The sequence below is a fragment of the Canis lupus genome, chromosome 29 (assembly GCF_048164855.1).
Source record: "Canis lupus baileyi chromosome 29, mCanLup2.hap1, whole genome shotgun sequence".
NCBI classification, from domain to species: Eukaryota; Metazoa; Chordata; class Mammalia; order Carnivora; family Canidae; genus Canis; species Canis lupus.
The window spans coordinates 5,157,811-5,173,287 of record NC_132866.1 but is presented as its reverse complement, the minus strand read 5'-3'; the positions used below and the strand labels follow the sequence as shown (position 1 = coordinate 5,173,287).

The 15,477-nt window shown below is 47.8% G+C and overlaps 1 protein-coding gene across 2 annotated transcripts in view; it reads left to right on the top strand.

Moving 5' to 3' along the window:
- The window catches only part of DOCK1 (dedicator of cytokinesis 1), a 493,838-nt gene that overhangs the window by 153,769 nt on the left and 324,592 nt on the right, over positions 1-15,477 (top strand). For both annotated transcript variants that reach the window (XM_072804887.1, XM_072804886.1), the window contains exon 24: positions 14,299-14,369. In XM_072804887.1, coding sequence (XP_072660988.1) covers positions 14,299-14,369 — 71 coding nt within the window. The remainder of the gene's footprint in view (positions 1-14,298; positions 14,370-15,477) is intronic.

The window sequence follows — 15,477 nt, the reverse complement described above, 5'->3', positions numbered from 1 at the left end:
TGGGGTCAGGGGCGCCCTGGGAGTGAGGCACAGATGTTGCCGGGGGCTAGTGTCTGGGCTCTGTGATAATTTGTCTTCCTGACCAGCTTTTCCTGTGGAGGAGAAGAGGCTGACCCATGGAAGTATTTTTAATTGCCTAACTGAAGGTTTTTCTTTTTTTTTGGCAACATTTATAATGTTCTGTGTCTCTGAGTACATTTTTCAAAAGTTGTGAATTTGGATGTTCATGTTTTAAATCCTCTGACCTACGTGGCAAATGTTTGCTGAGGCACAAATCAGAGATACAACTATAGAACCGAATGAAAGGGCATTTAGGGGTGACATTTGGGACAATGATGGGTATTGGGGACATTTGGGTAGCTCTCCTTTTTGGTTTCCTTGGATTTCTACCTTGGTAGATTGTATTACATCTTGCTTAATTAAAACATTGGCATTGATAGTGGCTTGCTTCAGGCGAGTTGTAGCTGTCCCAGTGAACCAGTGACAGTGGGATCATTATTATGATGACTAATTTCATGCCTCATTTTAGAAATAGTTGGAGGCACCATGCTGTTTCCAAGCTGTTGGTCTGTCACCACTAGAAACCGTCGTGTGGGTCAGTCACACGTGTTACAGTGATTCGGAGCTGCTAAGAGCAGTCCTGTGATTATTTTAATGAAAAGTGCCATTTGATAGTTGAGGGCAGGACTTTATTTTTTAAAATAATTAAATTTTTGTGGTGAAATAAATTTTTGTGGTGAAATATACATACACGTAATTCGTCTCAACCATTTTAAAGTGACCATTTGGTACTTTCACCGTATTTTGCAACCATCACCATTATCTGGTTCCTAAACAATTTTGTCATCCCAAAAGGAGGCTCTTTTACAGTCCTGTTACAGTCACTCTCCAGAACTTTCTCCTGTGGCCTCTGGCATCATTCATCTGTTTTCTGTTTCTGTGATTTTGCCTGTCTTGGATATGTCATATCCGTGATGGCATAAAATACCTGGCCTTTTGTGTCTGGCTTCTTGTAGCACATTTTCAGGGTTCATCTGTATTAATAGCATGTGTCGGCACTGAGGGGGGGCACTTGATGGGATGAGCACTGGGTGTTATGCTATACGTTGGCAAATTGAACTCCAATTAAAAAAATATTAAATAAGTGAAAAAGATTGCTCAATAAAGACAGAGTGCTTTTATTTTTTTAAAACTTTATTTAAATTCAATTTGCCAGCTGTATGGGACAAAGAGCTTTTAAATGTAAAAATCATTGGAATAGAAGTCAGTATTTCTTGAAAAAAAAAATAGCATGTGTCAGTCAGTACTTCTTCTTGTTTTATAGGGAATCACAGTCCTGTGAATGAGCATCGTATTCCATGTGTACAGTTTGTGTATCCATTCATCAGTTGATGGACGTTTGGGTTGTTCCCATTTCATGAGTATTGTCGATAATGCTGCTGTGAACATTTGTGTAGATGTTTTTCTTTGAACACCTGCTCTCCATGGTTTGGGTATGGACCTAGGAGTGGAACCAGAGGGTCCTGTGGCTCTTGTCTTAATTGATCGAGGAATAGACACTCTTGTTGCTTTATTTGCATAGACTCCTGAATTGCACATGCAAGTTGGTCTGTAAAGATTCCCCTCCTCCTCTTTTTATATTAAACCTTCCTCTGTAAGGCAGTTGGAGGACTGTATATTATATTTTCACGTATCTAGGGCCTTCCCTGTGTCAAGATTCAAGGAATCCAACCTCCTGCTATGGTGTTCTCTGAGCAGGAGAGAGGGCTGTCTAGCAGGAAGAGAAGAACACTTAGGGTCGGAGTCCTGGGATGGCAAATCCATCTTGAGATTTTAGAAACTGTGATAGATATGCACCTTTTCCAGGAGTATTTTATGTCAAAATACAGCATTCCTAATACAGCAAAATCAGTGTTTGTTTATAATCTAAACTGTTGAACCTGTGACACAGAAGAGTCTTAGGATGGCTAAGAAGACTCAGATTGTGTCCTCAAGGAAGTGATTGAGCACCAACTGTATGCCAGACCCCTCCCTGCAGTGTCCCCGTTAATTCTCACAAGATGTGTCTTCCAGCAGAAGCTGAGAAATCAGCACCAGTGAACCTGAGGGTTCAGGGACCCACTTCGGTGAAATGAACGGACAGCAGAATGCTGCTACGGCCTATATTCTAGATCTGCATTAGTCTACTTAGATTTAGGTCCTTTCCAATTAAATAAAGCTAAACCTTCTGCTTCTCTGTCCCCTTAGCCATATTTCCTATGCGGAACAGACCCAAGTACCAAGGGCCTACTGTACTGGACACAATGGCGGTAGAATGTTGCCATGGGTGCAGGCAGTTCTATTGGCCAGGCCTGGCCAGACCATAAATACCAGAGTGACCGCAGCAGTTGTTGATGCTCCGGGGCAGAGGGTGGGAGGGGTGGGCGTTGGGTGGGGAAACAGGTGTCAGGATTTGATCCTAGAAGGGTGGAGTCATAATTCTGGTTCCGAGCTCTCTGATCAAGGAAGGCATATTTCTACCCCCGGGGCCTCCCCCAGTGTCTCAGCTGCTGCGGGCCTGGAACGTGCTGCTGTTTCTGCCACTGCGAGTAGGTGGTCTCTGGCCCTCGCCTGTGCAAGGATGCTTGTTCTTCCTCCCTAGTGAGATCAAGGCAGGCCTTGACAGTAAACGCTTAGTGACTTACATGTGAATTTGACACCACTATGGCTTCTGAGTGGCATTTCAGCCCATTAGAAACTATTTTTATTGTATTTATAAAGCTCTTGGTTGGGAAGAGATGGAAAATGAAAGCAGAGCTTCATCTCTGCCTGTGGGTAGTGGGAGGACCCTGCCTTTTGGTCCTGGGACAGGGGCGCTGTGCATCGGTTTCCCAGGCACCTGTAAAGAGTGAACACAGTCTGGATGCCTTCAAACAGCAGGGATTTATTCTCTCTCTGCTCTGGTGGTGTTGGTAGGGCTGTGCCCTCTTTGAAGGCTCCAGGGGAGGATCATTTCCCGTCTCTTCCAGCTTCTGATGGCTGCTGGTGGTCCTTGGCATCCTCGGTTGGCACCCTGCCCTGCATCACACGTCTGTGCCTCTGTGCCCCATCTCCCCACTTCTTTTATAAAGCTACCGACAGTGGATTCCAGGCCCGTCCTCATAGTATGACCTCTTCTTAATTTGGTTTCATCTACAAAGACCCTCTTTCCAATTAAGTTCATAATCACTGGGACCTGGGATTAGGACTTGAACACATTTTGGGGGAATACACAGTTCCACACACTATGGGAGGAAAGTATTTGGGATGCTGGGCAGCCACCATGCCCGGGGCTTGGGGTTGAGGTCGGAGTGGGGAGCTGGGCCCCCCTTTGCTTTCACTGCGTCTCTCCCCAGAGGGTCCTTCTTCACCCCGTCCAGCCGCCTCTGCCTGTTGAGTGTCTTCCCCCCGCCTTGACCTTCATCTCCAATGCTTTGAGGGTTGGTGTGTACCAAGCACAGGAGCAGTGGGCAGTGGAGGGGGGCGCTGAGGCCTGCCTGTGCTCCCCCTTTTCCTCCTGTATCTTTGTCCTTCTTCCCTCCTCTACACTGGCCCTTCAGCACCTCTCGTTGCTCCACACCTACTCCATTTTGTGAGATCATTCAGACCAGGAGGAAAACACAAGTGTGTTGTGTTGTATTCTCTAGCTGCTGATTTCCAAAGTGCTTCACTGCAGGTCAGGCCGTTAAGGTGCTTCCAAGCTGGACCATTTTCCTGTATATGTCAACCCCTGCATTTCAAGTGATTTTTAAAAAATAGCCATTATTTGTAACTTAACGCTTTGCTTCTTGGAAGCTGTCTAGACGGGTAACCAATTTTTGCCAATTTGGAGCTGTGGAGACCTGTTCAGAGGATCGCTCCCCTTCTCCCCGTCTCCCTGAGCCTTTTAGGTACGCGGCTGTGCTGGTAAAGTATGACAAAAAAAGTTGAGTGATTTAATTCAAATTTGTTCTTGCCTAGATTACGGTTAATACCCCTTTTTAGCATGACTTAATTCCTGACAAATGGATTTCCAGAGGTTGAGGAGAGCACGGTGGTTCCAAAGAAGAGGGTTTATCCTCGTGTGTGTCGTGGGTTAATTTGTCCCTTTCTCATTCTTTGTCTTGCACTTTTTGCTACATGATCCTGCTCCCTAGCTGCAGGTCTGCAGGCACCTGTGTTGTGTCCTCACTCCCTGAGTCATGGTGGCTCCACTCTGGGCCCTTTATTGTCTTATATTTCATTCTGTTCATGACCAGAGTCCGTCTTGGTATCCTGTGTGCCCAGTGTTGGATAATGAGGGATGAAACAGGTGCGGGTTTCAGACCCTTGTGGTGACATGGAGAGAGGAGGTAGCCCAGAGACTGGTTGTTGCTGGTTAGTGAGGCTTCTTGTGACCTGAGCAGACCTAGGGGCCCAGGTCAGGCCAGGCTGACCCAAGGGCTGAGGGCTCCTGCCTGCTGGGGACCTGACGGTAGCACAACTACCCGGCCGGGAAGGTTCTTGTCTATCCTGGTGGTTCTCAGCCAGGGGCTGTTTGGGAATTTCAGGGGCATCATTTGCTTGTGACAGTGACTCTGTGTATGTATGTGTGTGTGTGTTGTGTGTTTACAGGGGAGTTACCTCTGACATTTGATGGGCAGGCACCAGTGGTGCGGCTGTGCTAAGAGCAGTCTGCCCAGGGTAGACCCTTACCTGACAGTGGTGGTATCTCCAACGGAGGGAGAACAAATTGTTTTGTGGATCTGTTTGTTTCTCATTGTGGTCAAAGCCACGTATTAGAACATCCCCTGAACAGTTTTTACAGTTCGGTAGAGTTAACTGTATTCATGTTGTTGTGGAACACCTCCAGAACTTTTGTCTTGTGCGACTTAAACTTTGTCCCCACTAAACTATAATTTCCCATTCCCCGAAGCCTGGAACCCCTGGTGCCTACCCGTCCTGCAACCCCCCCCCCCGCCCCCAGCTTTTGTGTGTCTGTGATTGTGACTGCTTCAGATTTTTTGTGCAAGTGGAATCATGCAGACTCTGTCTGTTTGTGACTGGCCTGTTTCACAGAGTATAACCTCAAGGTTCATCTCTGCTGCGGCATATGTCAGAATTTCTTTCTTTCTTAAGGCTGCATTCCATTCCATTCCATGTGTGTACCACCTTTTCTTTTTTTCTTCATCCACTGATGGACATTGGGTTGCTCTTACCTCTTGGGTATTGTGAATAGTGCTACAGTGAACAGGATCCTGTTCCATTGCCTTTGGGTATATTCCCAGAAGTGAGATGGCCGGATCATATGATGATTCTATTTTTGATGTTTGAGGACCGTCCTTACCGTTTTCCTTGACGGCTTTACCAGTTTCCATTCCCACTAACAGTGTACAAGGGTTCTAGTTCTTTGAGTCTTTGCCAACACCCCTTCCTTCCTTCCTTCCTTCCTTCCTTCCTTCCTTCCTTCCTTCCTTCCTTCCTTCTTTCCTTCCTTCCTTCCTTCCTTCCTTCCTTCCTTCCTTCCTTCCTTCCTTCCTTCCTTCCTTCCTGGCAGCTATTTTAATGGATATAAGGTGATATCTCATTGTGGTTTGATTGAGTTAATGATTAGTGCATTGTCTCATATGTTTGTTGGCTGTAACATGGATCTTTAAACGTAAGGAGCTTATATTGGATTTATTGAAGAATCTTAGTAAGTGTGTACTTTCAGTATTTTTTTGGTTTAGACTTCATGATGCTTAACCATGAAACTACTCCTAGGAATGATTTCTTTCAACTGCCAAGCTGTCAGTTGGGATTGAATGAACCAGCGTTGGTGGTAGAGATGGGGATGCTATTTTAAAGACCAGTGTCTGCTTAAAGGAAGCTTGATTATAAAGAGAAGAGTTATTTTTAGATTTAAGATACATTAGATGTAAGTAGTCTTTTTTAATAACAGAGTATAAGGAGTAGAAACACTCACTGTCATCATCTATTTTGTTGTTCTGGATTCCTGCAACCTGTAAGGCAGAGTTCTTCTCTCCAGAGTGCTCCCTGTTTCTTCCATTCCCCCCGAAAGGCACAAGCTCAGTCTAGGGCCACCTGTTGGCTAGACTGGTCTGGCTCCACTTTCCGGATCAGAATGCTCTGGTTCTTCTGCAGCTGTTTGGTTGTGCCCTGAGTCTTCCAAAGATGGAACTTTTAAGTTTGAAAGGAGAATTTGTGGCCCATATATATTTTAGCTCAAAACCTCCAAATGGAATCATTTTAATATGCGTTTTCTTGAGAAATATGTAAATTAATAATTGCTTCATACATTATTCAAGGAAAACTTATTTTGTATCACCAATAGCTCTTGTAATCTTATATAAAGATATGCTAATGGATTTAATTAAAATAATTATACTGAATAATGTAGCCTGAACTTTACCCTAAAATAGTGTCTATTAATCATCATCAGTAGTAACAGTTTTAGCCAGAGAGACACTTACAACATTAAACTGATACTGGGTAGAAGGTACATTTTCTGTTTTGTTTTATGGCTTGGATTAAGTTGGCATTCTCGTGAGCTGCATGATGATTAAATTTGCTTAGAGAAGAGTATACAATCTATTTAATTTCTTCAACCTGAACTATTTCAGTGGTTAGAAAACTTTTAGCATTTTCTGCCACTTCAAAATCCTTCCTATGTATTTAATTTTCTTTTCCCCCTCCAAGCTGTGGCTCCAGTATGCTTCTTGTCCATTTGATTCAGGTCTGACCTTACCTTCCTCCCCCAGAGCTGCGATCGCTGGACATCAGGAGTTCTCGATTGCCAGGATGGTGGGCGATGGACTCACTTTTAGGAGGGGCCCTCAGCAACTTGCCTATTCAATAGGCAAGTTCTTTTCTATTTAATAGAAATAGAAATCACTGGGACGCCCGGGTGGCTCAGCGGTTAAGCGCCTGCCTTCGGCCCAGGATTGAGTCCCCCGTCCCACATCAGGCTCCCTGCATGGAGCCTGCATCTCCCTCTGCCTGTGTCTCTGCCTCTCTCTCTGTGTCTCTCTTGAATACATAAATAAAACCTTAAAAAAAAAAAAAAAAAAGAAATAGAAATAGCTTTCTTTACCGCCGGCCGAGATTCTCTCTAATTTTGTTTCTGGTATCTTTCTGCCGCTCGCTGGCTTTCAATCAGTGCTCAGTGGTGGGGAGCCCTTTGTTTTGGGGGGTGATTTCCGTTTCATGTGCCACGGTGTGCTGGGGACTCAGGTGGGCGTCCCCAGCAGGCCAGTGTCCACGTGTCCACCGCCCAGAGGCCCAAGTGCATTTAGAATTGGACCGGTCCATCCGCAGGTGGGCAGATGAAAGCTTTGCCAAGTTCAAAGAGAAAAACAAGCTAGGACTTAAAATGCCTTTACATTAATTTGCTTAGGTTTACAGTCAAACCTGAAGAAATAACTTTCTTAGAAAGCAAGCATTGGTTTGATCATCACAGTTAAGTCTTAAAACACAGGAGATGAGTAAACAAAGCTAAACACTGCGAAGTCCTCTAAATCCCTGTATTGTGCCGCTCTCTTTCTGGTGAGGCGTGTCAGAGAGGGGGTGGTCTGATGGATTATATGGCCCCTTGTGGCCCAAGGCCCACGGCCCCAGGAGGACCAAGGGAGGGGGCCCCACTCCACATGCTGCTCTGTCTTGCTCTTTCTTAAAAGATTTTAATTAGTTAGTTAATTGAGAGAGAGTGCATGCACGAGCAGGGAGACAGGGAGACAGGGAGAGGAAGAGAGGGAATCTCAGGTGGACGCAGCGCTCAGTGCAGAGCCCGAGGTGGGTCCCCATCTCATGACCTTGGGGTCGTGACCTGAGCCAAAATCAAGACCTGGATGCTTAACGGCTGAGCCACCAGGCGCCCCTCAGCTCTGTCTCTTGATGCGTCCTGCTGGCCTGTGCCCTTCCCACTCCCGCCGCGCAGGCCACACCCTGGAGAACTAACTGATGGGTGATTGTCACCCTGGCGCGCAGAACCCACCCAAGGCACCGTAAGCACGGGGCTGCAGACATGCCGCCCTTGCGTAGCCTGAACAAGATTTTGCTTAAATAACAAGACAATTATACAGAATAATAAACAAAATAATAAAAACATAATAATAAACATAGGACAAACGAAAATAATAAACATAGGACAAAAAAAAAAAAAGGAAAATAAGAAAACCCTCCTCAGATCCCTCCCATTCCTGTTATCCTGAATTCTGTGATTTGGCAAATTCTTCTACTCCACGTTTACCACATCATATAGGATAGGATGCGATAAACGAAAGCTTCCACTGAATTGCGGGGTCACGTCTGAGAGTTTGGCACATTCAAGAGAGTTTCCGTGCCACCGTTTGCACACATCCCACGGTCTCCCACCACGTCCTGGCGGCAGCACTGGCCACCGTGTGTTGAACACCCGTGATGTGCTTGGGGTGGCACGCTGAGCGTGGCACGTACACTGCGTCTTTCCACCCTGCCGGCAGTGTCTGGACGCCGGTGCGCTCCCCCGGCCGGTTCACCAGCGGGAACCCCTGAGCACATGCCATCTTCCTGGGTTCACGCAGCGAGTGGTGGACACGAGCTCTGGATGCAGACAGCGAGGCCCTGGAGCGTGTGTCCCGTGTCCCCCTTGTGGCACCGCACCCGTGCGTCCTGCCGCCGTGGCTTCTCTTGCCTGCACCCGGGCCTTCCTGTTCTGGAAGTGTCTTTCTGCAGAGACGATCCCACCCGGCACTGTCCTGTGCTCTGCGTCTTGGGAAGCCCTCGAGCCAGCTGCTCCTTGTACTCGGAAGCGACCTGAGTTGAGTGAAGCAGCCCGACTCCACAGGGAAAATGAAGCCTTTTGCGGCAAGCAGGAGCAGAAACCAAAACACTTGAGGTTCTTGACAAATCACCCCTATTAGAAGCGGGCAGAGCTTGCTTTTTCCTGGTTAGGAGAGTTAGAGCCTGCGGGAGCGGGAGCGTCCGAGTCCCTGGCTCTTCTGGCGGCTCACCAGGCTGTTCTCTTGGCTGAGGATGGGGATTTCTGCGGGTCCAAAGCAAAGACGTGGAGTGTCTCTTGAGAATTAAGAGGTGGTTTTGTAGAGAGCTCCGTCAGTCCGATGTCTTGGAGTGTGTGTTGTGTCTGAGAACCTCCAGGGCCTCAGGGAGCCCGGAGCGAAGGGCTAGCCCTATGTGGCGCACGGGCTCTGGTGTGTGGCACTCGGACACGGCCCAGAGCAGGAGCCTCTCCAGACGCCCAACCCGAGGTCCCTGTGTCTTGAAGAACATGATGTCTTAGCTAAGGACCCGGGCGTGATTGGGGGTTAACTCTTGGGTGTTTGGGGCAACAGCCGGCGTGCGTGGCGTGCAGGGAAGCAGTGGCCCAGGAAGACGGAAGACAGGTGCACCTGCTGGTGAAAGAGGCTCCACTGGTGGGAGAGCCTCCTGCAGGGGGAGGTGGGGGCCGCCGAGCTCAGACACTGGGGAGGAGGAGCCCGAGCCTCTGAGGGCGCCGGCTAGTTGGATTGGTACCCCAGGAGTCGGGCAATGCCTCCAAAGCATCCATGTTAGGTTTGCCTCTTGTTTCAGGACAGGCACTCTGGCTGCCGCCTGGGGTGCGGACTTGAAGGGGTCCGTGTGGAGGCGGGAGGTCCGTCAGGAGGCTGCGGCAGCGGTGCCAGCTGGGGACAGAGGCACCCAGACCTGGTGGTAGAAGCTGTAGAGACCGAGAAGGTGGTAGAACCAGGGGCAGTTCATAGTGAGGCTCCACCCGCTTGAAGAAGAGGGAGCAGGGAGGCTGTGACCTGGGGACGGGGCCGTGCGGCACCCTGAGCCGAGGTGTCCCCGGGGAGGTCAGGTGTCGGGCTGGCCTGTGGCGGGTGGGGTCTGCAGCGCCCCTGGGCCAGCAGGGCTGCCGCGTGTGGGTGGGACGCCCACCTCTACCCGGGAGCAAGGTGAGCCTGGGCAGTGGGCACTAGGGCTCCGCGGCCCGGCGGAAGGGTGGGCTCCCTGAGGGGCATGTGGAGGAAGGGGAGAAGCCTAGAATGGGACTCCAAGGACACCCATCTTTAAGGGGTGGTGGGCACAGGGCCCTGCGCAGGCAGCTGGGGAGGGGTGGGTGCAGAGGAAGGCAGCAGGTGAGGGCTCGCAGCTGGGTCATGAGAAGGGGCACCTAGGGAGAGGCCTGGGGCCTCTGCAGGACCCGAGCCAGGGTGCGGCTGGAGAGGTGACAGAGGGCAAAGCCGGGAGCATGCTGGGCAGCGGGCACCGTGAGAGCCCCCAGCCTGGACACTGCCCGTGCGCCTGGGCCGGGGCATTTCCCTCTTGAGAGACAAGCGTGGGCTCCCACGCGGAGGGAAAGAGTGGCTGGGGTGAGGACCCAGTCACCCGGAGGGAGGAGGGGTGACAGAGGGCACAGGGTCCCTGCCGAGCCCAGGCGCGGGATGCCGTCCTTGGGAGCTGGGTGCTCCCCCTCTCCGCCTGGACCTTCTGGTGCCTCCGCTCCTTCTCCTGGTGGATTTTGTTTTTCTCCAGCGTAGGAGCTGAGGTGGGTGGGGAGGGCTGAGGTCCCAGGCAGGCTCCAGGAGAACCATGGAAGAGCCCCATGGGAAGCAGGGATGGGCAGCAGGTGCAAGAGGTGGCTCCTTGCTTGTCCTGTTCTCTTTGTTCCATCGGCTCTGTCCTCTGTTCCCAAGCTGAGCCAGGGTTGGTGGCAGGTGCGTGAACCCCTCTGTTCTCTCCAAACCCCATGTGCTATAAATTCTGTGTTAGGCAGCATTTTGGGGTTCTGGTGGGCACATGCCCCTTTCTGTGGGCATCGCTGTGACCTCTGGATGGGCGGAGGCCCTAGGGACCCCTGGCCCGGTGTGGCTGTCTGTGTGCCTGGTTAACGCAGCGCCCGGAGGCCCCCGGGGAACAAGCGCAAGGCGGGCCATAGAGGCCTGTCTTGTTTGTCACCTGTCTGCTTCATCCTTGCGAAATGGGGGTAACCTGCAGTAACTTGATAAATTCCAAAGTTGAATTGCCGAGGAGGTAATTGGGATCCCTTGATCTGGCTGGTGTGGGAGGACAGGGCCCACCCCTAGGAAACAAGCCTCAGTGATTGTGCGGCGCAGAACACTGCTGCCCTGCCTGTCTCATCCGGACCGAGCCGCACTGAGAGAGACAGGGACAACTAGTGTGCTCACCGTGGGCGTGCACAGCCTTGCTCCACATCTCAGCAGCATGAGTCTGGACACATGACTTCGCTGCATGCCTCTACTGTGTCATCTGTGAATGGGGATAAGAGATCTTTCTCATGTTGTCCTGCGGATGTATTGTGTCCATAGAGTCCAGCACCCAGGAGATCCTCAGGCATGGACATAATATTCCCAAGCTATAGATTAGGAAACTTGAACTCATTTGAAGTGACTGGAATCGACCACGTACCTCTTAGGCACCAGCGTTGAGATTCAGGAACATTCTCTAAGGTTTTTCCAGGCCCGTCTGTCTAGGACTTATGTTTTTATTCATTCTGAGAATTAAGGTACAGATTGAGTACAGTCATGTAGTAGGGTGCCATCACCCCTCCCCTGCGTTCCTCTTTCCCTCAGTGTACACAAGCTCCCCCTCCTCCACCCACAGAGGTGGTCTCCATCCCTATAGCTGTGCCTTTTCTGGAATGTCTTAAAGATGGAATCACATAGTACGAAGCCTTTCGAGTTTGTCTTGTTTTACTGCTCCGAGCACATTTGAGATCATCCATGTTGTGTGTAACACGGGATCGATTTTTTTTTTTTTTTTTTTTAATTACTGAGTAGTGTTCCATTGTATGGATTCACCTCTTGAGGGACTTTTGAGTTGTTTCTAGTTTTTGACGATTGCAAAGAAAGCTACTGTCAACATTTACATGCAGGGTTTTGTGTGCGCATCAAGTTTGCATATCATCGAGTCCAGACTCAGGAGTACAATTGCTGGGCTGTATGGAGAATGCATGTCTCACTTCATGAGAAATCGTCTTGTGCTTTTCCACAGTTGTTCCTGACCTTGTTTTGCATTCAGCCCAGCAGCATTTGCAACAGCACTTGATATTGTCAGGTGGCAGGGTTGGTTTTTTTTTTTTTTTTTTTTTTCCTTTCTAATAGGTGTTAGTGATATTTCACTGTGGTTTTAATTTGCATTTCCCTGGTGACTAATGATGCTGAGCATCTTTTCAAGTGCTTATTTGCCATCCATATATCTTCTTTGGAAAACTGTCTTTTCAAATCTTTGGCCTATTTGGAGGGAAGATTGTTTTCTCATTATTGAGTTTTAAGTGTTCTTTGGATATGCTGGATACAAATCTTGATCAGATAACGATTTGCAATTATTTTCTCCTAGAGTGTGACTCATCTTTTATTATCTTAGCAGTAAGTTTTAAAAGTGCAGAAGTTTTTATTTTGATGAACCACAATTTATTGATTTTTTTTTTCTTTTACGGATTAAGCTTTTGGTATCTTATCTAAGAAATCATTGCTTAGCCCATCACAAATGTCTTCTGGAAATTGTGTAGTTTAAAGTTTTATGTTTAAGATTTATGAACCACTTAAAGTTAATTTTTGTATAGGGCGTGAGGTATGGAACTAGTTTCATTCGGTGGTGAGGTGGCGGGGCCTGTGTTCCATTATTGCAAATTTGTGGACCATGTATATTCAGGGTATTATGTTAAAGTGAGCTTTTGCTGTTAAAGAATAAAATTCAACTCAGTAAATTTGAAGATCTAATAGGCTTTATTCGATGATTCATGAATTGGGCAGCATCCCAATCTAGCAAGTAGAAAGGAGCTCTGAAGAGCTGGACAAAATGAGACTTTTATAGGCAGCAGGGGGCAAGGACAAGGGACGAGCAGGCTACTTCTTTCTTTGAGGGTTGGAAGAGGTCTATCAGGTGGATTACTTCAGTAGTGCTGCCCAGGGAGTTCCAGATTGAGTAGTTTTTTTTTTTTTTTTTTTTTAAGATTTTATTTATTTGACAGAGAGGGAGAATGAAAGAGCACAAGCAGGGGGTTGGGAGAGGGAGAGGGATAAGCAGACCCTCCCACTGAGCAGGGAGCCCTACAGGAGGCTCAATCCCAGGATCCCGAGATCATGACCTGAACTGAAGGCAATTGTTTCACCGATGGAGCCACCCAGGTGCCCCTCCAGATTGAGTAGTTCAATCTTATGTTCCTGAGAGAAGCTGAAACTGCAATTAGTTTAGGTGTGAAGCCTTGGTTTGCTGACATGGAGTTTAGCACAGGTGACTCCATTTTGGTTTTTTGTTGTTGGTTGTTGAAACACCACTCTTGCTTTTGGAAAATAATGTTAACAATTGTTTATGCAATAAGTGCAGTATTTTCCAGCGTTCAAAGCATTATCCTGTTCTCTTTTCAGCTTGAGTTTGAACTTTAATGTAACCTCTCATGTCCTTAGCATCAGCATTATTTCCCCCATTTCATTTTGGGAAGGGGAGCCCAACCTGGCAGGAGGAGTTACATAGAGTCACAGATAGAGGGGGAGGCCCACCATAGTCAGAACACTGAAAATCTATTAACTTTTCCCGTCAGGCTGTGTAGCTGAGGGTGCTGGGGCTCTGGCTGCCCACAGAACTGGGTTTTGATTCTGTCTTTGTTCAGGTCTAGCGGTCTGATCAGGGGCGGAGTAATTAGCGTCTCCATTGCAGTTCCCTGGCTGTCCAACACAGCCAGCTCTCTGTCGGAGGTCTATTGGAATGAAAGATAAAATATATACAAGGTCCCAGTGCAGCACATAGCATGTAGTACGATCTGTCATGATAAGCATCACTCTTATTTTTTTGAGAGTGTGGATTTTCTGGAAAATGCAAAATAGGAATATAAGAGATAAGGCTACTACTGAAGAAACAACAGATTCCTAATTAAGGGATATACAGATATACAGAAATAGTTTTGGAATGGAACAAAGACAGTCATTTTAGATGTTGAATGTGAAGCAACTGCAGGATTTGAATGGTAGGGGATTCTTCTGAGGGACACGGGGTCTTCCTGTGTCCACTATAGCTTCATTAGGGTTAAGGAGAAAATCACACAAAAACTTAGTGCACTATAGGCATTTGGTCCCCAGGCAATAACTGTAGGCCTCTGTTAAATTATTATGTGTCAAGAAAACCATCTAACAAATCACCATTGTTTGTGGATCAGAGGCTTTTTTTCTTTGCTCTATTTTTGTTGTGTTTGATGATCTCATCTTCTCGTCTAGAAAGCTATCTTTCTCTTCTTGGTATGTCTGTGGTTCTTCATAGTAATTACAGATTTGTGTTAACATTTGCCAGACTGCATTAGGCTCAGCATTCTTTGCTCTTGGTTTGCAGGGGGCGGCGTTGAAGTACTTGCCAACTATTGTCAACGATGTGAAATTGGTGTTCGATCCCAAAGAGCTCAGGTAAGGAAGCACCTGAGGGGCAGGCTTCCCATGTCCTTCACTTTGCCTCCTTTCTGTGCATGGAGGTTATGAGACTCAAGGTTCAGTCTCATATTGGCAGGCGTCAGTGCCCTGGATCATTCCTGAAGACATGCTGGTTGTCGTATCTGGGATACTTCCCTAACGATGACTTTATATTGAAAAGACCCCATCGGATGGTGTCTTTTGACCAACAGTCAAAGTATTTTCTTTAGCAGTTTGTTAAACACTCAGGGGACACATGGGGTAGATCATACAAATTTGACATTTTGCATTCCTTCGAGAGATTGAATTTCACTATGTAGTGGTTGGGTTTTTGTTTTGTTTTTGGCACCTAAAATATCTGACACAGGAGATTTACTATTCACTCCTCTCCCCTGCACGTGCACAACTGCTCATCGTGAGCTCCTCCTGACAGACTGCAAGCCTCAGGCAGGATGGTTAGGAGTTGTCACCTAAGATAACATTAACACAATCAAAGCAACCTCAAGGAAGCTGGTTGTTGGGCTTTCAGACCAAGGAGTGAGGCTGAGGACTGACCGAATCCTTCCTTTTTCCACCTGTTTTTCCCTCCTTGGTTGCTGAGTCCAGGTCTACTTGTGAAATCTGTAGACGCCCTGGGTTCTGCATGACTGTTGAGAGCCACTGGGATGTGCAGCCTTTCTAACCTCAGACACCTAAAGCACCGCCCTTGTCTGCATTTGATTGTGGTTTTGATTTAACATTTGACATCATAAACTACCTGCAGGAGATGGGACTGTTTTTAGCAGCTGAAAAGCCCATTTAAATATTAGTAAAGGTCCATGTGTCCCCCGAGTGTTTAAACTGAATAAACAATGTTCATCCTCCCCTTTCTTTGTGTCTACTTTAGCTTGCTCATGCCTGGGAGGTGAAGGGTGAGGGGCTTTCTGGAGGAGGGGGGTGTACTCTCCTCCACGAATCACCAGGTTTCTGAAATGCCTGAGGATTTAGTGTCCTCCATGGACACATTTATTTTCTGCCCCCCAGCACCGACAACACTGGGCATAGCTTAGCACACCCTCAATGAGAAGAGGAGATGTGAAGGGGCCATGTCTGCCCTGTCTAGGGA